The sequence below is a fragment of the Hemitrygon akajei genome, chromosome 1 (assembly GCF_048418815.1).
Source record: "Hemitrygon akajei chromosome 1, sHemAka1.3, whole genome shotgun sequence".
In the NCBI taxonomy this organism is placed as follows: domain Eukaryota; kingdom Metazoa; phylum Chordata; class Chondrichthyes; order Myliobatiformes; family Dasyatidae; genus Hemitrygon; species Hemitrygon akajei.
The window spans coordinates 6,563,380-6,589,192 of NC_133124.1; the positions used below are offsets into that span (position 1 = coordinate 6,563,380).

The 25,813-nt window shown below is 43.2% G+C and overlaps 1 protein-coding gene across 5 annotated transcripts in view; it reads right to left on the reverse strand.

Annotated features, from left to right (window-relative positions):
- Positions 1 to 25,813, reverse strand: part of enpp2 (ectonucleotide pyrophosphatase/phosphodiesterase 2) — a 174,160-nt gene that overhangs the window by 41,821 nt on the left and 106,526 nt on the right. For all 5 annotated transcript variants that reach the window (XM_073028615.1, XM_073028813.1, XM_073028533.1 and 2 more), the window contains 3 exons: positions 16,063 to 16,171; positions 11,166 to 11,291; positions 7,282 to 7,313 (listed from right to left, as the gene is read on the reverse strand). In XM_073028615.1, the coding sequence (XP_072884716.1) occupies positions 7,282 to 7,313; positions 11,166 to 11,291; positions 16,063 to 16,171 (267 nt within the window). The remainder of the gene's footprint in view (positions 1 to 7,281; positions 7,314 to 11,165; positions 11,292 to 16,062; positions 16,172 to 25,813) is intronic.

A 25,813-nucleotide genomic window follows, 5' to 3' on the forward strand; every position in this document is an offset into this window, starting at 1 on the left:
TACCAATGCTTTTAGGCATGGCAAAGATAGATAAGCTGTGGAAATAGACAATACAAAGAACACTTTGGCATGCTCCGGTCAGCTCTTCCATTCATGAATAAAAGTAGGATATGAACAGAACTGATGCAGAAACTCCATCATTGCATTAAGCCGCTCCATAAACCCTGCTTACACTACAAGTTGGAGTTTTGTTCCATTAAGCAGCTCTACAATGGGAGAGTGGGAGAGCATTTTGAAGATAGTGATCACAATTCTATCTCCTTTACCATCGCATTGGAGAGGGACAGGAACAGACAAGTTAGGAAAGCATTTAATTGGAGTAAGGGGAAATATGAGGCTATCAGGCAGGAACTTGGAAGCATAAATTGTGAACAGATGTTCTCAGGGAAATGTACTGCAGAAATGTGGCAAATGTTCAGGGGATACTTGTGTGGAGTTCTGCACAGGTACGTTCCAATGAGACTGGGGAAGAATGGTAGGGTACAGGAACCATGGTGGACAAAGACTGTTGTGCAAGAAGAAAAGAAGAGCTTATGAAAGATTCAAAAAAACTAGGTAATGATAGAGATCTAGAAAATTATAAGGCTAGCAGGAAGGAGCTTAAGAAAGAAATTAGGAGAGCCAGAAGGGGCCATGAGAAGGCCTTGGCGAGCAGAATTAAGGAAAAGCCCAAGACATTCTACAAGTATGTGCACAGCAAGAGGATAAGATGTGAGAGAATAGGACCTATCAAGTGTGACAGTGGAAAAGTGTGTATGGAACCGGAGGAGATAGCAGAGGTACTCAATGAGTACTCTGTTTCAGTATTCACTACGGAAAAGGATCTTGGTGATTGTAGTGATGACTTACAGTGGACTGAAAAGCTTGAGCATATAGACATTAAGAAAGAGGATGTGCTGAAGCTTTTGGAAAGTATCAAGTTGGATAAGTCACCAGGACCAGATGAGATATACTCCAAGTTACAGTGGGAGGCGAGGGAGGAGATTACTGAGCCTCTGGCAATGCTTTGCATCATCAACGGGGACGGGAGAGGTTCCGGAGGATTGGAGGGTTGCGGATGTTGTTCCTTTATTCAAGAAAGGGAGTAGAGATAGCCCAGGAAATTATAGACCAGTGAGTCTTACTTCAGTGGTTGGTAAGTTGATGGAGAAGATCCTGAGAGGCACGATTTATGAATATTTAGAGAGGTATAATATGATTAGGAATAGTCAGCATGGCTTTGTCAAGAGCAGGTCGTGCCTTACGAGCCTGATTGAATTTTTTGAGGATGCGACTAAACACATTGATGATGGTAGAGCAGTAGATGTAGTGTATATGGATTTCCTGCAAGACATTTGATAAGGTACCAATTGCAAGGCTTATTGAGAAAGTAAGGAGATATGGGATCCAAGGGGACATTGCTTTGTGGATCCAGAACTGGCTTGCCCACTGAAGGCAAAGAGTGGTTGTAGACGGGTCATTTTCTGCATGCAGGTTGGTAACCAGAGGTGTGCCTCAGGGATCTGTTCTGGGACCCCTTCTCATTGTGATTTTTATAAATGACCTGGATGAGAAAGTGGAGGGATGAGTTAGTAAGTTTGCTGATGACACATAGGTTGGGAGGGTGTTGTGAATAGTGTGGAGGTTACAGCGGAACATCAATAGCATGCAAAACTGGGCTGGGAAGTGACAGATGAAGTTCAACTCAGATAAGTGTGAGGTGGTTCATTTTGGTAGGTCAAATATAATGGCAGAATATAGTATTAATGGTAAGACTCTTGGCAGTGTGGAGGATCAAAGGGATTTTGGGGTCCGAATCCATAGAAACATAGAAAACCTACAGCACATTACAGGCCCTTCAGCCCACAATGCTGTGCCGAACATGTCCTTACCTTAGAAATTACCTAGGGTTACCCATAGCCCTCTATTTTTCTAAGCTCCATGTACCTGTCCAGGAGTCTCTTAAAAGGCCCTATTATATCCACCTCCACCATTGTCACCGGCAGCCCATTCCACACACTCACCACTCTCTAAAAATCTTACCCCTGACATCTCCTCTGTACCCCTTCCAAGCACCTTAAAACTGTTCCCTTTAATGCTCGCCATTTAAGCTCTGGGTAAAAGCCTCAGACTATCCACACGATCAATGCCTCTCATCAACTTTTTATACCTCAAAGTGTCCAGAGGAACTCAAAGATGCTGCGCAGGTTGACTGTGTGGTTAAGACGGCATATAGTGTATTGGTCTTCATCAATCATGGGATTGAGTTCAAGAGCCGAGAGGTAATGTTGCAGCTATGTAGGACCCTGGTCAGACCCCACTTGGAGTTCTGTGCTCAGTTTTGGTCGCCTCACTATAGGAAGGATGTGGAAACCATAGAAAGGGTGCAGAGGAGATTTACAAGGATGTTGCCTGGATTGGGGAGCATGCCTTATGAGAATACATCGAGTGAACTCGGCCTTTTCTCCTTGGAGCGACGGAGGATGAGAGGTGACCTGATAGAGGTGTATAAGATGATAAGAGACATTGATCATGTGGATAGTCAGAGGCTTTTTCCCAGGGCTAACACAACAGGACAATTTTAAGGTGCTTGTAAGTACGTACAGAGAAGATGTCAGGAGTAAGCTTTGTAATGCAGGGAGTGGTGAGTGCGTGGAATGGGCTGCTGGCAACAATGGTGGAGGCGGATATGATAGGGTCTTTTAAGAGACTCCTAGATAGGTACATGGAGCTCAGAAAAATAGGTTACACCACACTTGAAAGTTTTGTGTTCAGTTCTGGCCACCTCATGCTAGGAAGGATGTGAAAGCTTTAGAGAGGGTGCAGAGGAGATTTACCAGGATGCTGCTTGTATTGCAGAGCATGTCATACAAGGAAAGGTTCTGTGAACTGGGGCTTTCTCTTTGGAGGGAAGAAAGTTAAGAAGTAACTTGATAGAGGTGTGCAAGATGATAAGGCATTGATTGAGAAGACAGCCAAAGATTTTTTCCCAGGACAGAAAGGGAGCATAGGCTTAAGGTGATTAGAAAGATTGGGGGGGGGGGGGGGGGGAGGGAGAGATGTCAGAGGTAAGCTACAGGGAGTAGTCAGTGCTTGGAACATGCTGCCAGGGTTGGTGATAAAGGTAGACAGAAAAATAGAGGATTATGTCAGAGGGTAGGGTTATATTGATCTTAGAGTAGGTCAAAAGATTGGCACAACATTGTGGTCTGAAGGGCCTGAGATGTCCTATGTTCAAAACCATTGTTGACTTCCTTCATATTTTTGTTTGTTTCTAGGACCGAACCAAGATAATTAAAAGTCTGGCATCTACTCTACCTATCACAAACAGAGAAAATTTGCAGATGCTGGAAATCCAAGCAACACATACAAAATGCTGGAGGAACCTAGCATCTATGAAGAAGTGTATAGTCAACGTTTCGGGTCGAGACTCTTTCTTTCCAGATCTGATGAAAGGCCTCAGCCCAAAACGTCGACTGTTTATTCCTCACATAGATGCTGCACGACTGGCTGAGTTCCTCCAGCATTTTGTGCGTGTTGCTTTGGATTTCCAGCATCTGCATTATCTCGCGTTTATGATTTACTCTCAATATATGACAATAATTTGGCTGAGGGGATCAAAATGTAATATTTTGAAATTTGCTCATAACACAATACTTGTGACTCTGCTACACCATTTGATCATGGCTGATTTACTTTCTTTCTCAGAATTGGTTTAATATCATCGGCAAACATCCTGAAATTTGTTGTTTGTTGTTGAAAATTGTACATTGCAATATTTAATAATAAAAACTATAAATTACAGTATATATATAAATAAAAATAAATAAGTAGTGCGAAGAGACGGGGAAAAACAGTGAGGCAATGTTCATGAAATCTGGAGAAGAAGCTGTTCCTGATACGTTGAGTGTGTGTCTTCAGGCTCCTGTACCTCCTCCTTGATGGTAGCAATGAGAAGAGGGCATGTCCTGGGTCCTGGGTGATGGAGGAGAACCCTATTCTCCTGCCTTCTCCCCTTAACCTTTGACACCCTGAGTAATCAAGAATCGATCAGCCTCTGTTTTAAGTACACCCAATGACTTGGCCTCCACGCTCGTCTGTGTCAGTGAATTCCACCCTCTGGCTGAAGAAATTCCTCCTCGTCTCTGTTCTAAAGTGACATCCATGTGTCCAGAGGCTATGCCCTCTGCCCTCTGATCTTTCCATTATTGACAGATTTTGGTTTTCTTCAACATTTCTACGGAATAGTCCACTGTCTCACGCAAACTTCAAGGCAGCCATCATCATCCTGGTGCTCAAGAGGGCGACAGTAACCTGCCTGGGTGACGACAGTCCAGTGGCATCTTCCTGCTGCACTGGACCTTTTCCAGTTTGCTTAACACTCAGTTGGTCTGCTGATGATGCCTTAGCTTCTCTGTCCTGTCCCACCTGGAAAATAGTTCCTCATACACCAGATTGCTGATCGTTTAATACGATCAGCCTGGATAAACTGTCCTCAATGGGTCTCAAGGAAATTTATATTAGGCAAGAAACGGTGTTGGATAGACTGTTGAGTCTGAAGGCTGATAAGTCCCCGGGACCTGATGGTCTGCATCCCAGGGTACTTAAAGAGGTGGCTCTAGAAATCGTGGATGCATTGGTAATTATTTTCCAATGTTCTATAGATTCAGGAACAGTTCCTGCTAATTGGAGGGAGGGTAATGTTGTCCCACTTTTCAAGAAAGGAGGGAGAGAGAAAACAGGGAATTATAGACCGGTTAGCCTGATGTCAGTGGTGGGAAAGATGCTGGAGTCAATTATAAAAGAGGAAATTACGACACATTTGGATAGCAGTAGAAGGATCAGTCCGAGTCAGCATGGATTTATGAAGGGAAAATCATGCTTGACTAATCTTCTGGAGTTTTTTGAGGATATAACTATGAAAATGGACAAGGGAGAGCCAGTGGATGTAGTGTACCTGGACTTCCAGAAAGCTTTTGATAAAGTCCCACATAGGAGATTAGTGGGCAAAATTAGGACACATGGTATTGGGGGCAGAGTACTGACATGGCTTGAAAATTGGCTGGCTGACAGGAAACAAAGAGTAGCGATTAACGGGTCCCTTTCGGAATGGCAGGCTGTGACCAGTGGGGTACCGCAAGGTTCGGTGCTGGGACCGCAGCTGTTTACAATATACATTAATGATTTAGATGAAGGGATTAAATGTAACATCAGCAAATTTGCTGATGACACAAAGCTGGGTGGCAGTGTGAAATGTCAGGAGAATGTTATGAGAATGCAGGGTGACTTGGACAGGTTGGGTGAGTGGGAAGATGTATGGCAGATGCAGTTTAATGTGGATAAATGTGAGGTTATCCACTTTGGTGGCAAGAACAGGAAGGCAGATTACTATCTAAATGGAGTCAAGTTAGGAAAAGGGGAAGTACAACGAGATCTAGGTGTTCTTGTACATCAGTCAATGAAAGCAAGCATGCAGGTACAGCAGGCAGTGAAGAAAGCTAATGGCATGCTAGCTTTTATAACAAGAGGAATTGAGTATAGGAGTAAAGAGGTCCTTCTGCAGCTGTACAGGGCCCTGGTGAGACCCCACCTGGAGTATTGTGTGCAGTTTTGGTCTCCAAATTTGAGGAAGGACATTCTTGCTATTGAGGGAGTGCAGCGTAGGTTCACAAGGTTAATTCCCGGAATGGCGAGACTGTCATATGTTGAAAGATTGGAACGACTGGGCTTGTATACACTGAAATTTAGAAGGATGAGAGGGGATCTGATTGAAACATATAAGATTATTAAGGGATTGGACACACTGGAGGCAGGAAGCATGTTCCCGCTGATGGGTGAGTCCAGAACTAGAGGCCACAGTTTAAGAATAAGGGGTAGGCCATTTAGAACAGAAATGCGGAAAAGCTTTTTCACCCAGAGAGTGGTGGGTATGTGGAATGCCCTGCCCCAGAAGGCAGTGGAGGCCAAGTCTCTGGATGTATTCAAGAGAGAGTTAGATAGAGCTCTTTCTCGATAGCGGGGTCAAGGGATATGGGGAGAGGGCAGGAACGGGGTACTGATTGTGTATGATCAGCCATGATCACAGTGAATGGCGGTGCTGGCTAGAATGGCTGAATGGCCTACTCCTGCACCTACTGTCTATTGTCAACTCTTGTCTCTGTAACTGGATCTTGGACCTCTTGATAGAGAGACCAAAGTCAGTCCACATTGGCAGACACATCTCCTGCTTCATACTGCTGAGCACCAGTGCCTTCCAGGGCTGCAAGCTCAGCCCACTGCTGATGCATGACTGTACTGCTAGATCCAGCTTAAACCAAATTATCAAGTTTGCTGAGGATGCAACAGTGATTGACCTCACCAACAATGACAAGACAGTGCACAGAGAGAAGGTGGAGCTACTTGTAGAATGATGCAAGCACAACTTCAGTCACAACATGGACAAGACTAAAGAGATGATTGTAGACTTGTAGGCCAATCACTCCTCACTGCACATTAACGGCTCCTCAGTGGAGAGAATTAGAAGCACCAAGCTTCCAGGAGTGCACATAACGGACAATCTCAACGGGTCACTCAACACCACCTCTTTGGTCACAAAAGCACTACAGTGCCTCCACTGAGGACAGCAAAGGTTCCCCCCTCACCCCGATGATTCTAACCAATTTTTAAGGGTGCACATTGAGTGTCCTGACCAGCTGCATCACCATCTGGTAAGAGAATTGCAAGGTATTTGACTATTAGCCTCTACAAAGGATTACGTGGACCGCTGAGAAGATCATCAGGGTCTCTCTTCCACCCATGTGAGATATTACACACAAATATCTTTGACCACCTTACCATCAGGCAGAAGGCACTGTAACATGAAGACAAGGACTGTCAGGATGGGAAACAGTTTCTTCCCCCAGGCCGTGAGACTGCTGAACTCCCTGCCACCACTGTATGAAATGCCAGTACTGTTACACTTCTTATTCTTTTTAAACTTGTGTCAGAAATGCACCTTGTGCTAAATGTCAATCATCTGGAATACATTTTATTATTTACGGTAATATTCCTTTATGTGTATGAGTTGAACATACTGCATTGTGCACCTTATACAGAGAAACGTTTCATTTGGCAAAATACCTGTATACGGTTGAATGACAGTAGATGTGAACTTCACTTGACATTTTATTTGCTTCAAAGTTATTTGGCAGTGAGCATTAGTGGAAAAATACTGACTACGATTACTAGAATTCATGATTTATCAATATTTGATAAGCTTCAAACATCCTTATCTTTTTAAGTATTTTCAGTGGTGATACTCACAGTGAGGTTGGCTACCAATGCTTTTGGATCATCTGTGAAAAAAGATCATTGCATTTTGTTTTAAACTGAAAGTCACCAAAAAAGTCACTTAGCAAATTATATACATTAAATAATTCTGAGGTGATTGCTACCAAACAGATGGCTTTAATTACTTACTTAACAAATAATACGTTGAACAAATTAGATGAATTCAACACTGAGCTCAACCAAGAGATGGCCATAACTACTGAACAAATAATATTTTGAATAAATAAGTTTTATTCCAAACTGATCACAAACCAAGAGGAGCTTATAAAAACAACATCCTACTCCAACAAGACTACAACAACCATTATTGCATGCTGGTAACCCATAGAGGGAATAAGCACTGGGCAGCAGATAGATTCTGGTTAAGATCAAGCATAACTATCTGCCAAACTCGGAAGTGGTCCCATGCAGTAGGACAGGCAAAACGGCGGCCAGACCCCTGAAGAGAATGGAAATTGGCAAAGAATATATAATTATGATTTCATCATAGCCTCTTAGAAATTGGTTTGGGGAGCATACAGGAGATTTTCCCTGAAGGTTGGCAACTTGCCCAAGAAGTTGCCTGCATGCACATTTAAGATCCAACTTAATAGTCAAAGGCAACTTCATCAATGAGCAAGAGTGGAAGCACACTGATAGTGCAGACAACAGCAAAATGCCTAGCCATACAAACCCATAACATACTTCATCCCGGATTCAGGAATACCCCTTCTACAAATATTGCTTCCATAAAGAAATCTTTCCAACAGCAAACATGACTTGCAGCAAGCACAAACCAGGGTCGTCTCCAGGTAATTAGCTTGGAAAACTACCCCTTGATATCATACTGTATAGCTTGGAAAGTTACCGATAAAAACCATAAGACATAGGAGCAGAATTAGGCCATTCAGCCCATTGAGTCTGCTCTGCCATTCAACCGTGGCTGACTTATTACCCCTCTCAACCCCATTACCATATAACCATATAACCATATAACAATCACAGCACGGAAACAGGCCATTCCGGCCCTCCTAGTCCGCGCCGAACTCTTAATCTCACCTAGTCCCACCTACCCGCACTCAGCCCATAACCCTCCACTCCTTTCCTATCCATATACCTATCCAATTTTACCTTAAATGACACAACTGAACTGGCCTCTACTACTTCTACAGGAAGCTCATTCCACACAGCTATCACTCTCTGAGTAAAGAAATACCCCCTCGTGTTTCCCTTAAACTTTTGCCCCCTAACTCTCAAATCATGTCCTCTCGTTTGAATCTCCCCTACTCTCAATGGAAACAGCCTATTCACGTCAACTCTATCTATCCCTCTCAACATTTTAAATACCTCGATCAAATCCCCCCTCAACCTTCTACGCTCCAATGAATAGAGACCTAACTTGTTCAACCTTTCTCTGTAACTTAAGTGCTGAAACCCAGGTAACATCCTAGTAAATCGTCTCTGCACTCTCTCTAATTTATTGATATCTTTCCTATTTTGCCATTCTCTTGCCTTCTCCCTGTAACCTTTAACGTCTTTACTAATCAAAAGCCTAGCAACCTGTACTTCAAATAGACCCAATAACTTGGCCTCCACTTCCATTTGTGGCAATGAATTCCACAGATTCACTAACCCCTAGCTAAAGAAATTCCTCCTCATCTCTGTTCTAAATAGATGTCCCACTATTCTGAGGCTGTGCCCTCTGGTCCTAGACTCCCCACTACTGGAAACATCCTATCTACCTAATATTCAATTGGTTTCAATGAAAAGCCCTTGATATGCTACTGTAAAACTTGTAAAGTTACTCCTTGATATATTACTGTAAATGAAGTTGGTGAAACTAGTTAATTTGAGTAAACTGACTTTAATTCAGAATTTACACATTTCTTATCTGGAAAATTAAATTAGCTGGCCAAAATGAGCTTCAAAAATGTGTTAAAATCACGTCAGTCACTTAGTTCAGTCCATGAACTGAAGGTTACTTCTGAAGGAAGGCCACAATTCCAAATGTTAACTTTAAACACAAGAAATTCCACAGATGCTGGAAATCCAGAGTCACACACACAAAATGCTGGAGGAACTCAGCAGATCAGGCAGCATCTATGGAAAAGTGTACAGTTGACATTAACAATGCTACTATTTCCACAGAGGCGACCTGACCTGCAGAGTATTCTCTAATTTTTTTACAATTGAGGCACAGTGGATTCCAGTTAATTGTGTCATTGGTTAACAATGGCAGCCGTTCACGTGGGACACCTCGTAAAGAACTAAAACATATCTAGAAAATAGCCAGGATTCCCCTCATTTATTTGGGACACTACGCCTCTTAACTGGGACAAGAGAATGTTGCCAAACAGTTTCTAACTAGTGTCAGCTGCACATACTTTTGTGGCCATTAGATATTGCACCGTGAACAGGTTTTAAATGATGTCAGTTGTGTGTGTTTGTGTTTAAAAATCAGTGATTTTTGTCACGGATAGTTGGTGAGTAATAAGGAGTAAGACAATTCAGAACTGTTTTGCTCACTGCTGTTTCAAGCAGTCAGGCTTGGAGATGCTAGAAACGGTCAGGAGTGAAAGTGAAACAATTTCACTACTTCAGCAAGTTAGGCACTATGAAAAACTTGAAAGTATTGACAATCATCTTAAATGTTACAATGATAATAAAAATTCGGAGGATGCAATCATCGACAGCAGTATATGAAGGCAGTTTATTATCCGCATTGATCTTGTTTTATTAATTTATAATCAAAAGAACATGATGTGGAAAAAATTCCTACATCAATAACTATTAGGAATTAACACAGTTTTATAGTCCATGGCCTCCTCTACTGCCATGATGAGACCACCCAAGTTGGAGGAGCAACATCTTATATTCCGTCTGCGCAGCTTCCAACCTGATGGCATGAACATTGATTTCTCCAACTTCCAGTAATTGCCCCCCCTTCACCATTCTCCCATTCGCATTTCCCTCCTCACCTTATCTGCTGACCTGCCCGTCACATCCCTCTGATGTTCCTCCCTCTTCCTTTCCTTCCATGGACTTCTGTCCTCTCCTATCAGATTCCCCCTTCTCCAGCCCTTTATCTCTTTCACCAGTAAACTTCACAGCTCTTTACTTCGTCCCTCCTCCTCTCCTGGTTTCACCTATCACCTGGTAGTTCTTCCTTCCCTCCCCTGACTTCTTGCTATGACTTCTCATCTTTTTTTGTCAATCCTGAAGAAGGATCTCGGCCCGAAACATTGATGGTTTACACTTTTCCACATCTGCTGCCTGGCCTGCTGAGTTCCTCCAGCATTGTGTGTGTGGCTTTGGATTTCCAGCATCTGCAGACTTTATGGTCTGTAGTTCTGTAGTACTGTAGTAGCACTGGTGGTATTTTGATTTGTTCTACATTTCATTTAAATACATAATTTGTTACTCAGTTCATCCTTTTTATATCTTTTTAACTATTTCCTTGAAACTTGGGCTAATTGGGCCAAAGTGTACCAGCCTCAATTGTCCCAATTAACCAAAATCCACTGTATTTTGACTTAGTACAATGCTGGCAAAAATAAGGTATCCCAAGTATTTATTAAAACATTAATATTGCCCCATACATCTTAGTATCTGAATACTTCAGACCTGTTGTCCCTGATAGTATACATTTTTTAAAGTATAAAGGTTTAGCAGAAACTTTGCATTCCATAATTTCTCAGATTTATTGATAATTTAATTCTATCTGCCACGAGGATATTCTGTCCACACACAGCAGCACTGCAGGTTCCAATTAATGGATTCTAAGCACAGCAGATTGATCAGAATGTTGATGAGTCATTGTAAAACCAGTAAGAAGATTGAGAATTTATGTACCAAAGACCCATCTAAAATGTACTCACATCTGGGATTGTTACTGTATCTGGGTCGAATACGTCCCAGAGATCCAGGGAACAAAATTATGTCATCGACATTGGACAGATAGTTGCTCAAATATTCCGTCTTGTCACAGCTAGCATCTTCCATTCCTTTAAGATAAAGCAGAAGTGACATTACTTCTCTATTTCTCTTAAGTTTAAACCAGGGATTCCCAACCTTTTTTATGCCATGAACCCCTACCATTTACTGAGGGATCCATGGAACCCCTGGTTTAATATACAATTGTCTACTGGGTTTAGGCAGTTGAAGTTCAATCACGCAGAATTTATTTTTTTTATTAATTTACAGTAAATATACTCCATGAATACTAGAATTTTTACAAAAGCTTAATGATTTGAATTGACCACTAACAATTGATTTTCAAAGTTCAAAGTACATATATGTCACTATATACAACCCCGAGATACATTGTTTTGCAGGCATACTGAATAAATCTATAGAATAATAACCATAACAAAATCAATGTAAGACTGCACCAACTTAGGTATTCAACCAGAATGCAGAAGACAACAAACTCTGCCAATACAAAATAAAGAAATTATAATAATAAGCAAATAAGGAATAAATAGCGAGAACATGTGATGAAGAGTCCTTGAAAGTGAGTCCATTGGTTGTGGGAATATTTCAATTACCAGCAGTGAAGTTATCCCCTTTAGTTCAAGAGCCTGATTGGTGAGGGGTATTAGCTGTTCCTGAACCTGGTGGTGCAAGTCCTGAGACTCCTGTACCTTCTTCCTGATGGCAGCAGTGAGAAGTGAGCATGGCCTGGGGTCCCGGATGCTGCTTTCCTGCGACAGCTCTTCGTGTAGGTGTGCTCAATAGTGGGCAGAGTTTTATGATTCGGTATTAACTATTTACTATTGATTTTGCAGAAATATTATGATATGCTGTTTACGATACCAAATCATAAAACAACATCCATTTACAAGGATGTTTACAAGTGCATAGGACAGTCAATGGTGCCTAACGGCAACTCCTTTGCTTCAGAAACAGCTCTATTTGTATCTTTAATGTCTCTATTTCTCCCTTCCAGGGTTCTTTTGAAGATCCTGACCTGGAGTCACACGCTGGCTACTATTCTTAGCAGGAATGGGACCCACTCTCGGGGTTTCGCTCTCGTTATTCGACGTGCCAAGGGCGTGGCCTAAGAACTTCGCTCACCTTCAGAGGTCCGAGACTTTGAGGCTCTGAAGACGGGGCGATCGGAGGTTGGTGTCCGGGCGGGAGACCGGTGTGTCGCGGGAGATGGAAGATCTAATGCCGTGTGCCTAGAGACCCGAGATCTTTGGGCACAGAGCTCCAAAAGATAAGGCAACAGATTTTTAACATCTTAAACCAGGGAGTTGCTTGTTATGTCTCCCCTTTTACTGTGAAACGGAGACACCTCTTTCTCCTTTATTAGGGAGAGAAGGAGCCTGCGGGTGAGTCTTTGGAGTACTGCAAATCTGTGTCTTTGCTGTTGCTTTGCCGCACACTTGAGAGCTCGGTGGCGGGTGTCGATGCTTTTGCTGGTGGGGGGAGCAAAGATTGTTGCTTGCTGCCGCTTACATGCAGGAGGGAGGGGGCTAGGGTGACTTTGGGGTTCTAACATTTAACTGTCATTCATTCTTTAGGGGCACTCCTCAGTTTTTCATGGATGGTTGTGAAGTAAAAGCATTTCAGCATGTATATTGTATACATTCCTCTGACATTAAATGTACCTTTGAAACCTTTGTTCCAGGATTTGAAGACCTGAGTCACAGGGAAAAGCTGAATAGATTAGGATGTTACTCTCTACAGCATAGGAGAATGAGGGGAGATTTGATAGAGGTATACAAAATTATGAAGGGATAGATAGTGTAAATGCAGGCACTGAGGTTGAGTGAGACTATATTAGAGGTCATAGGTTAAGGGTCATCATCACCATCATGATCATAGCATTCATAAGCGATCATGGCCTTTGACTATGATTGTTCTTGGCAAATTTTTCTACGGAAGTGGTTTGCCATTGTCTTTTTCTGGACAGTGTCTTTACAAGACGGGTGACCCCAGCATTATCGATACTCTTCAGAGATTGTCTGCCTGGCGTCAGTGGTCACATAACCAGGACTTGTGATATGCATCGGCTGCTCATACGACCATCCACCACCTACTCTCATGACTTCGTGTGACCATGATCGGGGCCTAAGCAGGTGCTGCATCTTGCACAAGGGTGACCTGAAGGCTAGTGGAGTGAAAAAGCACCTTACACCTGCTCTGGTACAGACACATCTCCACCATGCCACCCAAGGTAAAAGGTGAAAGGTAAAATGTCAAAGGGTGGTGAGAATGTGGAACAAGCTGTCAGCAGCTGAAGTGGTGGATGTGGGTTTGATTTCAACATTTAAGAGAAGTTTGGATGGAAGGAGTACGGAGGTCTGTGGTCTGGGTGCAGATCGATGGGAGTTGGCAGAATAAAAGTTTGACGTGGACTAGATAGGACAAAGTGCCTATTTCTGTTCCGTCGTGTTCTATGACACCATGTTGGCTAGCATACTGAGGAAGCATTGATTAGAACTGTATACTTTAGAAAATCACACTGTATGTGAGGTGAGGTAGCTCGTTTAATTGTGCAATGGCTTTTATTATGAATAATGGATGTGCTTGCCAAGTAGCTGTCCAAAGTAGCTGTCTAGTAAAAGTTCTGCAACTTGAAAATTTATTTTCTAATAAAATTGGCAAGAAATTTCGGGAAAGCAACGGCCAGCTGGAGATGCATTCTGGTTCAACTACAGAACACAATGATGTTTGAAGATAATTGTCAACTTAACTCCACAGTTGTTCTATTGTTCTGTGTTCTCTGCTCTTATTTGGAGCCATGGGCTATTAAATTTCAAAATGATTCGAAGCACAGAATTCTCTTGACAATTCCGTGTTCTCTATTTTGTTATGATTGATTTACCAGTGCATTTTCGATGGAACAGATTCAATGGGCCGAATGGTCTGGTTCGGCTGCTCTGTCACATAGTCATTATATTTGTTGCAAAAACCAATAATTCTGACAATTATTGCACAGTTTTATTCCCTTTATTACTGGCCAGGTGATATTTAACTAGGACACCAGATGACTTGTTTTAGTGAGAGGGTTTGGGAGCCCGAGTATGGAAGTGTTAACTTATGAGGTGCATTTGATGGCTCTGGGCCTGTTCGCACTGCAGCTTAGAAGAATTATGTGGTATCTCATTGAAACTAAATCGAATATTGAAACGCCTCGATAGAGTGGATGTGGAAAGGATGTTTCCTATAGTGGGGGAGTCTAAGACCAGTGGGGACAGCTTCAGAATAGATAGATAGATAGATAGATACTTTATTCATCCCCATGGGGAAATTCAACATTTTTTCCAATGTCCCATACACTTGTTGTAGCAAAAACTCGTTACATACAATACTTAACTCAGTAATAATATGATATGCATCTAAATCACTAACTCAAAAAGCATTAATAATAGCTTTAAAAAAAAAGTTCTTAAGTCCTGGCAGTTCAGAACAGAGATGAGGAAGAATTTCTTTATCCAGAGGGTGGTGAATCTGTGGAATTTATTGCCACAGATAGCTGTGGAGGCTAAGTCATTGGGTATATTTAAAGCAGAGGTTGATAGGTTCTTGATTAGTCAGAATGTCAAAGGTTACGGAGAAAAGGCAGGAGAGTAGAGCTGAGAGTGATAATAAATCAGCCATGATGGAATGGCGAAGTAGACTCGATGGCCAATTAGCCCAAATCTGCTCCTATGTCTTATGATACACGCGGGACAGAAGTGAATCAATAGTTGCAGGTCATTTATTGTGTTACATGGAAGAGCTCACTCTAGTAGCCATTTTGAGAGAAGGTGAAAGACGTTGCCCTTTCATGTCACGTCTCGTCATTTGATTGAAGTACACAAAATTGTACACAGTATACACACACACACACACACACACACACACACACACACACACACACACACACACACACACACACACACACACACACACACACACACACACACACACACACACACACACACACACACACAGACTTTCTGAGGTTATCATGATTGTGTGCTGTGTCATATGACATGAGTGATCACAGTCTTTGACCAGGATTGATCTTGGCAAATTTTTCTACAAAAGTGGTTGAGGTTTTTCTACAAAAGGTTGAGGGGGGAACTTGATAGAGGTATTTAAAATTATGAGGGGGATAGATAGAGTTGACGTGGATAGGCTTTTTCCATTGAGAGTAGGGGAGATTCAAACAAGAGGACATGAGTTGAGAGTTAGGGGGCAAAATTTTAAGGGTAACACGAGGGGGTATTTCTTTACTCAGAGAGTGATAGCTGTATGGAACGAGCTTCCAGCAGAAGTGGTAGAGGCAGGTTCGGTATTGTCATTTAAAGTAAAATTGGATAGGTATATGGACAGGAAAGGAATGGAGGGTTATGGGCTGAGTGCGGGCCAGTGGGACTAGGTGAGAGTAAGCGTTCGGCACGGACTAGGAAGGCCGAGATGGCCTGTTTTCGTGCTGTAATTGTTATCTGGTTTGCCATTGCTGCCTTCTGAATGGCAAAGACGGGTGACCCCAGCCATTATCAACACTCTTCAGAGATTGTCTGCCTGGTGTCAGTGGTCGCACAACCAGGAGTGGTGATATGCACTGGCTGCTCATACGAGTGATATTAAACCTGATTCTGATTCGATTAGCTCGTGCTCTCCGCTTCTCACACCTGACACAGTTGCTAAAATTCAATTAGCTGTAAACAGCAAGAAAGAAGCAGTGAAAACCTGTGGTTTTATTTTCATTTCTCTCTCTTGTGAAAGCAAATTAAAATGTCAGCACCCAGGAGTTCAGCCAATGAAACGTCTTACCGTGATCGCCAAGAAAGATGATGTTAACACAGCGGTGCAGGTTCTTCTGTTTGAGACCATCCATTAGCTGCCCGACAATTCTGTCGATGTGCCGAAGATTTTCAGTCACCTAAACGTTAAAACATAAAATACCATAACATTTCAAGCAAAGCACCGATAAAACACAAGTCAAATAAAGCTCACTCCATCCTTCCCTAATAAAACCATGTTATCTCTTTAATAAGGCTGCACGATTCAATTCATTACTTAATATAATTAGCTTTACCTCTATATTATCATTAACTCTCGATGCTTACCTTTCAAAAAACAAAGATTCAAATTCGGATTTATTCATCACATGTACTTCGAAACATACAGTGAAATGTAACGACCAGCACAACCCAACAACATGCTGGAGAGAGCCCAGAAGAGTCGCCACACGTTCCGGCTCCAACACAGCAGGCCCACAATGCTCGGCAGAACAACACAGAACACAGCAAGCAACAAAACAACAACAGCAAAACAAGCCCCATTCCTCCCTCCTTCCCACACAGACAGTCCTCTTAACCCCAGACAGGCCATCTTCGACCTCCAAAGTCAAAGTCAAAATAAATTTATTATCAAAGCATATATTTGTCACCATATACTACCTACAGATTAATTTTCTTGCAGGGATATGCAGGATAATAAAGAAATACAATAGAATTTATGAAAAACTAAAAAGACCAACATGCAAAAAAAGATAAATTGTGCGAATAATAAAGATATATATATATTACTGAGACCATGAAGTGTAGAAACTTTGAAAGTGAGTCTACAGGTTGTGGAGTCAATTCAATGTTGAGAGAGAAATTATTCACACTAGTTTAGGAGCCGGATGTTTGTAGGGTAATAACTGGTCCTGAAATTAGTGGTGTGGGACCCAAGGCTCATGTTTCTCCTGCCTGATGATGGTAGTGAGAAGGAGGCACGGCCTGGGTGATGGAGGTCCACGCTGCGTTCTGGCAGTACTGCTCCATGTAGATGCGCTCAGTGAAAGGGAGGTCTTTACCTGTGAGGACTGAGCTGTATCCAGCACATTTTGTAGACTATTCCACTCCTGGGCATTGGTGTTTCCATGCCAGGCTGTGATGCAACCACTGCACATCCATACAAGTCTGTCAAAGTTTTGGAAGACGTGCCGAATTTACGCAAACTTCTAAGCAAGTAGAGGCACTGCCATGCCTTCTTTGTAGTGGTGCCAGGACAGATCCTCTGATATGCTAACACCAAGGAATTTAAAGTTACTGACCCTAATGAGGACTTTTGGCTTCTTCTTCCAGCAACCACTTTGACCTAACAGATTTCTGGAGCAGGGATTTGCAAGGCTCAAAGCAAAGATGTGGCACAAATCCAGCGCATTTCCACACATCTTGCATTTAGTATAATTTGGTCTAGAACAAGGGTTCTATCCTTTTTTATGCCACGGACCAATAGGTCTGTGAACCCCAAGTTGGGAACCCTGCACGAGAGGCAAAGGTGGCAAGTAAGAAATATCTTGTTGAAATACAACTTCATTTACTGTATATCCTGCAGACTTTAAAGAAGATATAATTTTAACTTAGGATTGTTGTTCAAAGGATTATTAATATTACAATCAGAAATGATAGAAATGGGGAGAAATTGGAAATGCAAAGGCACTTGTAAGTCCCACTGCAGGATTCCCTAAATGCTAGCTTGCAAGTTGGGTCTTTGGTAAAGAAGGCAAATGTAATGTTACCATTCATTTCAAGATGGCTAGAATATAAAAGCAAGGATGTATTGCTAAGGCTTTGTAAGGCATTGGTCAGACCACATTTGGAGTATTGTGGGCAGTTTCGGATCTTCTAACTAAGAAAGAATGTGCTGGCATTGGAAAGAGTCAGGAAGAAGACTGATTATCATTAATATTATCATTATTCAGCCTCATTACAAAGATGTCCCTTAAGGACAGAGATGAGCAGGAACTTCTTTATCCAGAGGGTGGTGAATCTGTGGAATTCATTACTACAGATGATTGTGGAAGCCATGTCATTGGGTATACTTAAAACAGAGGTTGATAGGTTCTTCATTAGTGAGGGAGTCAAAGGTTACGGGGAGAAGGCAGGAGAATGGGGTTGAGAGGGATAGTAAATCAGCCATGGTTGAAAGGCGGAGCAGCCTCAATGATCTGAATGGCATAACTCTGCTCCGATCTCTTATGGTCTCATTTAAAAAAAGATAGTGACACTTCTTCCACTTTTTACATAATGAAAACGGCCAGATCACCTCCATATTCTCCAAAGAGTGAAAATAAACCACCAAATAAAGTATGTCCACAACAGGGAGGATTTCCTGGTGGATCAAACCCCATCCCATTCCAACATGTTGCTCCATTGCTTCCTCCACTGCCGTGAGGAGGCTACTCTCAGATTGGAAGAGCAGCACTAGAAGACATGAACATTGATTCCTCTAACTGCTGCTTGACTTGCTGAGGTCCTCCAGCATTTTGTGTGTGTTACACTGGACAAATAGAAAATCTTGCAAATCATGAATCAGGGTTTCTTGATGTTAGTCCACACAAAAACTCAAAATCACAGCTTGAAATCAGAAAACGTACTTGTAGGTTCTGTGGCTCCACCAAGTCGGTTCCTAAGGTCATAGCCGGGGCTGGTAGTGGGGATAAGCTCGCACTACCTATAAAGTGCTCCAAATGGCGTGTGACTCGAACAGTCTCTGACAACCAAGTCCAACTCTCGGCTTTCAAGCATGGCTTAGCTACTAGGCCCGGCGGAACTGTTTCTACTGACAAGAGAAGCAGCAAAGATGGACCACTGGCGCCTCAAAACCAGTTGCTTCCGGCAGGTGACGCTCATCAGCCTTGGACAGCAGCTCACCTAGAAGGAAAACTCTGATTTTAAACCTCCGCTGCCTTGTGGCCACACCCACCCACGGGAAAGTCTTCGGGAGTAAATCTCGAGGAAGAAATCCGGAGCCGGGGTCCCTAAGGTAGTTTGCTGTTGTTTACAACTTCACTCTGGCAACCTCTGTGATGACACTGGTGTCGAGCTGTATCGGCACTTGTCCTTCCCTTGGACTACATCGGTGACGTGGAGAGGGGGAGCCCGCTGCGTGGGCAACAGCCGGTTCTTCAAACCTTCCCGCCCTGGGATTGATGGCTGCCTACTGACCACCAAATTCAAATGCAGTCAAACTACAGAACTACTATCAGTTTAAGTAACAGTTTATTAACATTGGATAGTTCTATTCTTGAAAGTGTACCTATAATTACCGGTAATTTTAGTGAGACCAGAAGCTGATGAATTTAATAAATATTGTTTGGCATCCCTCTGTCTCAGGAGCACACAGGAAAGGTCAGCCTGTGGTGGTGCAGTTCCAAGAGTGGCTGAGGAATCTCACTCGGGAGTGGCAGTCTCTCCCACAACACCAACTGACGTGAGCTCAGATCTGGTAACTGCCACTTCCCATGTTGCATTGAGATCTTGCAACGTCACTGGAGTCACCTCACTGGGGTGCTACAGACATGGGCAGCTGCTATGGTCCCCGTCTTGGCCTTGCTGAAATAATCCAAAGGAAAGGTAGAGCCATTACAACTTGGTATGAGCACGGCTGCAGGAGTTGCCAGGAGGGGACACAGTTCGCCATCCAGCTGTCTTAGGTGCTCCACTCCAGATGTGCCGTCAGGGTTTAGTCCCTTAGTCTTCATCCCTCCTGAGACGGACTCACCGGGCAGTGGGCTCCTTTCCCATGCTGGGCACATTTGATGGCTGCTCAAGACATGTCCATGGACCCAGGGTCTCTGCATGTCGAGAGTATACATCACACCTTGACACTTGGAGAGTTTGGTATCAGAGCTTCCCTTCGTCTGGATGACCTGCCTACCAAAGCTAACAAGCTCGATCTGCGCGGGCTTAGAGTCAGAGTTGGCCGTGTCAGCCTATCACAGACAAGATATCCACGTGTATGTAATATGTTCATTAACTGCAGTTGAAAGTGTGTCTCCAGTTTCAGGTCCTCTGCTCCCAACCCTCCTGCCCATTAAAGCAGTTTTTACGCTCCAACCCCAGACTTGTCTAACTAATAAACTCAACTTAATTTTTTTTTTTAAAAAAGGAATTACAGGGAAAGATTGAAATTAGTTGCAGAAATGTGTTAAATTAATCGGCTCTATCATGGGTACCAGCCTCTGTAATATCCAAGACACCTTCAAGGAGCAGTGCCTTAGGAAGGAGGCAAGGATCAAGGATCCCCACCACCCAGGACATGCCCCATTCTCATTATTAATATCGGGAAAGAGGTACAGAAGGCTGAAGGCACACACTCAATGATTCAGGAACAGCTTCTTCCCCTCTGCCATCTGATTCCTGAATGGACATTGAACACGTGAACACCACCTCACTACTTTTATCTGTTATTTTGCACTACTTATTTTAACTATTTAATAAACATACATACACTTAATGTAACTCAGGTTTTTCTCAATATTTGTTTATTATGTACTGTTTTGTACTGCTGCTGTGAAGTTAACAAATTTCATGACATATGCTGGTTATTAAATGAGACACCCCTATCAAATATTCCGTCATTCTCTTCCACTCCAGGGAATAAAGTCCTAACCTATTCACCCTTGGCCAATATCCCCTGGCAATGTCCAGGGGATAAAGTCCCAGCCTATTCAACCATAATTTGAGTTGCTTCTACCACCGCTCAGGATCATCTTCAATTTCAGACATTCAAACAATTCTAGGGAGCAGATATTGACAATATTTAAAGAACTGAAGGTAATTATCTCCCTGCCAGGGCAGCCCCTCCTCACCCTCACCATGGGCAAATATCCCTCGCAAGCCCACCCTGTGGAGACACTTCCTCACCCTCACCATGGGCAGACTCCTCCTCACCCTCACCATGGGCAGACTCCTCCTCGCCCCTACCATGGGCAAATATCCCTCGCAAGCCCACCCTGTGGAGACACCTCCTCACCCGCGCCATGGGCAGACTCCTCCTCGCCCTCACCATGGGCAGACTCCTCCTCACCCTCACCATGGGCAGACTCCTCCTCACCCTCACCATGGGCAAATATCCCTCGCAAGCCCACCCTGTGGAGACACCTCCTCACCCGCGCCATGGGCAGAATCCTCCTCGCCCTCACCATGGGCAGACTCCTCCTCACCCTCACCATGGGCAGACTCCTCCTCACCCTCACCATGGGCAGACTCCTCCTCGCCCCCCATCATGGCCAGACCACTGCTCACCCTGGGCAGAATCCCACTCAACCTATGTTCTAACAGTTTCTAACTGTTGCACACGCCGTTTATTCCTGCTGTCTCTACAATTTAAAATTTCTAACTTTTTTCCAGTCTAATTAAAAGTTCATCAAACTGAAACAAAAACTCTTCTGCCACTCAGCATCAAAGATTCAAAGTATCTATACAGTATACAACTGAGATTTGTCCTTCTGCAGGCGGCTGTGAAACAAAGAAACAGCACGGAACCCGTTCGAAGAAAACACCAAACACTGCTGAAGTGCGGAAAAAAAGAAGAAATCGCACGAATGGCATCAAGTGAGCTAAATAACACACAGGATGCCAAATGTCTAAATATCAAACGGTCTAGGAGTGTTCAGTTTATTTCGATTCAGTTAAGCGCAAATTCGCTCGTTGGCTTCACACTGCAGAGACAGTCCACATCGAGGCACCCCGATCAAATCACGCAAACAGCAAACACCAGAAACACACGTAACATGAACCGCAGAATCAGCAAGGTGATTATTCATCATTAATTGTCCAACAGCAGAGATAACCAAATTTATACTTTTTCAGCAGGTTATTTGTGATCTCCACTTTTATGATTGACTTTATAAAAAGAATTTGAACGGGGAAAACGGGCAACTTTCACCCTGACATCAGGTCAACCTGCACTCCATGGCCACTTTATCAGGTGCACCTGCTCATTAGTGCAAATATCTAATCAGCCAATCGCGTGCAGCAACTCAATGCATAAAAGCATGCAGGCATTGTCAGGAGGTTCGGTTGTTGTTCAGAGACTGGTATGGGAACACCAATGCTCTTGAACGGAAAATCCTATTAAAGGTAGTGGATATGGCCCTGTCCATCATGGGTAAAGCCCTCCCCACCATTCAGCACATCTACTTGAAACGTTAACGCAGGAAAACAGCTTCCATCATCAAGTTCCCCCACCACCCAGAACGTGCTCTCCTCTCACCCCTGCCATCAGGAAGAAGGTACAGGAGCCTCAAGACCCACACAACCAGGTTCAGGAACAGTTATTACCCCTCATCCATCAGGCTCTTGAACCAAAGGGGATAACTTCACTCGCCCCATCACTGAATTGTTTCCACAACCAATGGACTCACTGTCACAGACTCTTCATTCTCCATATTTATTGCTTATTTATTTATTATTATTTCTTACTTTTTGTAGCTGCAGCTTGCTGTCTTCAGCACTCTGGTTGAATGCCCAAGCTGGTTGGCTTTTCGTTGACTCTGTTATGGCTCTTATTCTATAGATTTACTGAGTATGCCCACAGGAAAATGAATCTCAGGGTTGCATACAGTGACATATACGTACTTGATAGTAAATTCACTTTCAACTTTAAATGATGGTTGGTGCCAGACGGAGTGGTTTGAGTATCTCAGAAACTGCTGATCTCCTGGGATTTTCACACACAACAATCAGCATCAGAATCAGGTCTATTATCACTGGCACTTGACCTGAAACTTAACTTTGCAGCAGCAGTTCAATGCAAAACATAATCTAGCAGAGAAAACTAAATAAATAAATAATAACAACAGTGAATAAGTAAATCAATTACAATATACGTATATTGAATCAATTAAAAAATGTGCAAAAACAGAAATGCTGCATATTTTAAAAAGTGAGGTAGTGTCCAAGGGTTCAATGTCCATTTAGGAATTGGACGGCAGAGGGGAAGAAGCTGTTCCTGAATCGCTGTGTGTGTGCCTTCAGGCTTCTGTACCTCCTACCCGATAGTAACAGTGAGAAAGGGCCATGCCCTGTGTGCTGGAGGTCCTTAATAATGGACGCTGCCTTTCTGAGACACCGCTCCCTAAAGATATCCTGGGTATTTTATAGGCTAGTACCCAAGATGGAGCTGACTAGATTTACAACTTTCTGCAGCTTCTTTCGGTCCTGTGCAGTAGCCCCTCCCGTATCAGACAGTGATGCAGCCTGTCAGAATGCTCTCCACAGTACATCTATAGTAGTTTTTGAGTGTATTTGTTGACATACCAGAACTCTGCAAACTCCCAATGAAGGAAAGCCACTGCTTGCCTTCTTTATAGCTACATCGATACGTTGGGACCAGGTTAGATCCGCACAAGCTGCTCACTCTCTCCACTTCTGATCCCTCTATGAGGAATGGTATGTGTTCTTTCATCTTACCCCTCCGGAAGTTCACAATCAGCTCTTTCGTCTTACTGACGTTGAGTGCCAGGTTGTTGCTGTGGTATCATTCCACTAGCTGGCATATCTCACTCCTGTATGCCCTCTCATCATCACCTGAGACTCTACCAACAATGTTTGTATCGTCAGCAAATTTATAGATGGTATTTGAGCTATGCCTAGCCACACAGACATGTGTATATAGAGAGTAGAGCAGTGGGCTAAGCACACACCCCCACGGTGCATCAGTGTTGATTGTCAGTGAGGATATGTTATCACCAATCTGCACAGACTGTGGTCTTCCAGTTAGGAAGTTGAGGATCCAATTGCAGAGGGAGGTACAGAGGCCCAGATTCTGCAACTTCTCAATCAGGATTGTGGGAATGATGGTATTAAATGCTGAGTTATAGTCGATGATCTGCATCCAGACGCAGGTGTTTGTGCTGTCTAGGTGGTCTAAAGCTGTGTGAAGAGCCATTGAGATTGCATCTGCCATTGACCTATTGTGGCAACAGGCAAATTGCAATGGGTCCAGGTCCTTGCTGAGGCAGGAGTTCAGTCTAGTCATGACCAACCTCTCAAAGCATTTCATCACTGTCGATGTGAGTGCTACCGGGTGATAGTCACTTAAGGAGCTCACACTATTCTTCTTAGGCACTGGTATAACTGTTGCCTTTTTGGAGCAAGTGGGAACCTCCGCCCGAAGCAGTGAGAGGTTGAAAATGAGAGTTTAAGAGAATGGTGCAAAACAAAAAAAAATCCAATGAGCAGAGGTGCTGTGGGCAAAAATCTCTTGCTAGCGAGAGAGGTCAGAGGAGACTGTCCATACTGGTCGAAGCTGACAGGAAGGTGACAGTAACTCAAATAAACACACGTTACAACAGAAGAGCATCTCTGAACGCACAACATGTCGAACCTTGAAGTGGATGGGCTACAACAGCAGAAGGCCATACAGGGATCCACTGCTATATCTAATAAAGTGGCCACTGATTCTACATTCTAACAGTCCCTCCTGGTCACACACATTCCTTTTGTTCCTTCTCTCTGTATTCTAATTATTTTGCAACCAAAATTAAAGTTTATCATTCTGAAACTAAACGCTTCTATTTTCTCCACCCACGCTGTCCGGCTTGCTGAGTATTCCCAGCAGTCCGAATTTATTTCAGAGTTCCAGGAGCTGTTATCTTTTAACATTTAGTTCTCAAAGCAGCCGCTTCCAATACAAAAGAATTCCAACTTTGGTTACATAACTGAAGTCCCATAAACAAACTCTCCTTGGGAAAAGCAAAGGAAAGCATCAGGAAATGCACGTGGCTGTTCGGTCACAGACAGCAGCTGCATAGGGAACTGGCACATCACGCCGCACCCAATTTTCTTTTCCATTACATTTCCTTTGACTGATCTCAACAACTTCTGGCAAAGATCAGTTTCACCCCCTCATTTCTGCACAGCACCTCCTCTCAAGATTCAGGATGTCTCAAAGAACTTTGCAGCCAATAAATTAGTCACTGCTATTGGGAAATAAAGCTGTTTTGTTCAGAACAAGACCCGGCAAACCTCAGCAGCACAAATGACCGATTATTGGTTTTATTAGTGCTAGTTGAGGAACACATGCTGTCAGGGTGCGCGTTAGAGTGTATGACATCCATTGTAGCCATTGCAATAATCCTTTATAAAGAGCACCTCACAGAGCACTACAGCACAGAAACTGGTCCTTCGGCCCATCTAGTACACACCAAACTGTTATTCTGCCCACTCCTATCGACCTAATCCTGGACCATAGCCCTCCACACCCCTCCCATCCATGTACTTATCCAAACTTCTCCCAAAAGTTGAAATTAAGCCGATGTCCAACACTCACACTGGTGAGTCATCCCACACTCACATCACCCTCTGATTGAAGTAGTTCCACCTCAGGCTCCCCTTAAATAGTTCACCCTTAATCTATGATCTCTAGTCCTAATCTCACCCAACCTCAATGGAAAAAGCCTCATGTTCACCTTAAATATTTCATCTTCCACCTTAACCCATCAGCTCTAGTTGTAGTCTCCCCAAACCTCAATAGAAAACGCTTGCTTGTGTTTACTCTATCTATACCTATCAGATCTCTCCTCACTCTCCTCTCTCCGGGGAATGAAGTCTTCACTTACTCAACTTTTTCTGATAACTCAGGTCCTCAAGTCCTGGCAAAAATCTTGTAAATTTTCTCTGCACTTGAATCTTATTGAAATCTTTCCTGTAGGTAGGTGACTAGAACTGTAAATTTGTCCTCAACAATGTCTGATACAAATTCAAAATAACATTTCAATTTATTTTCTTTATTGTTTGCACAA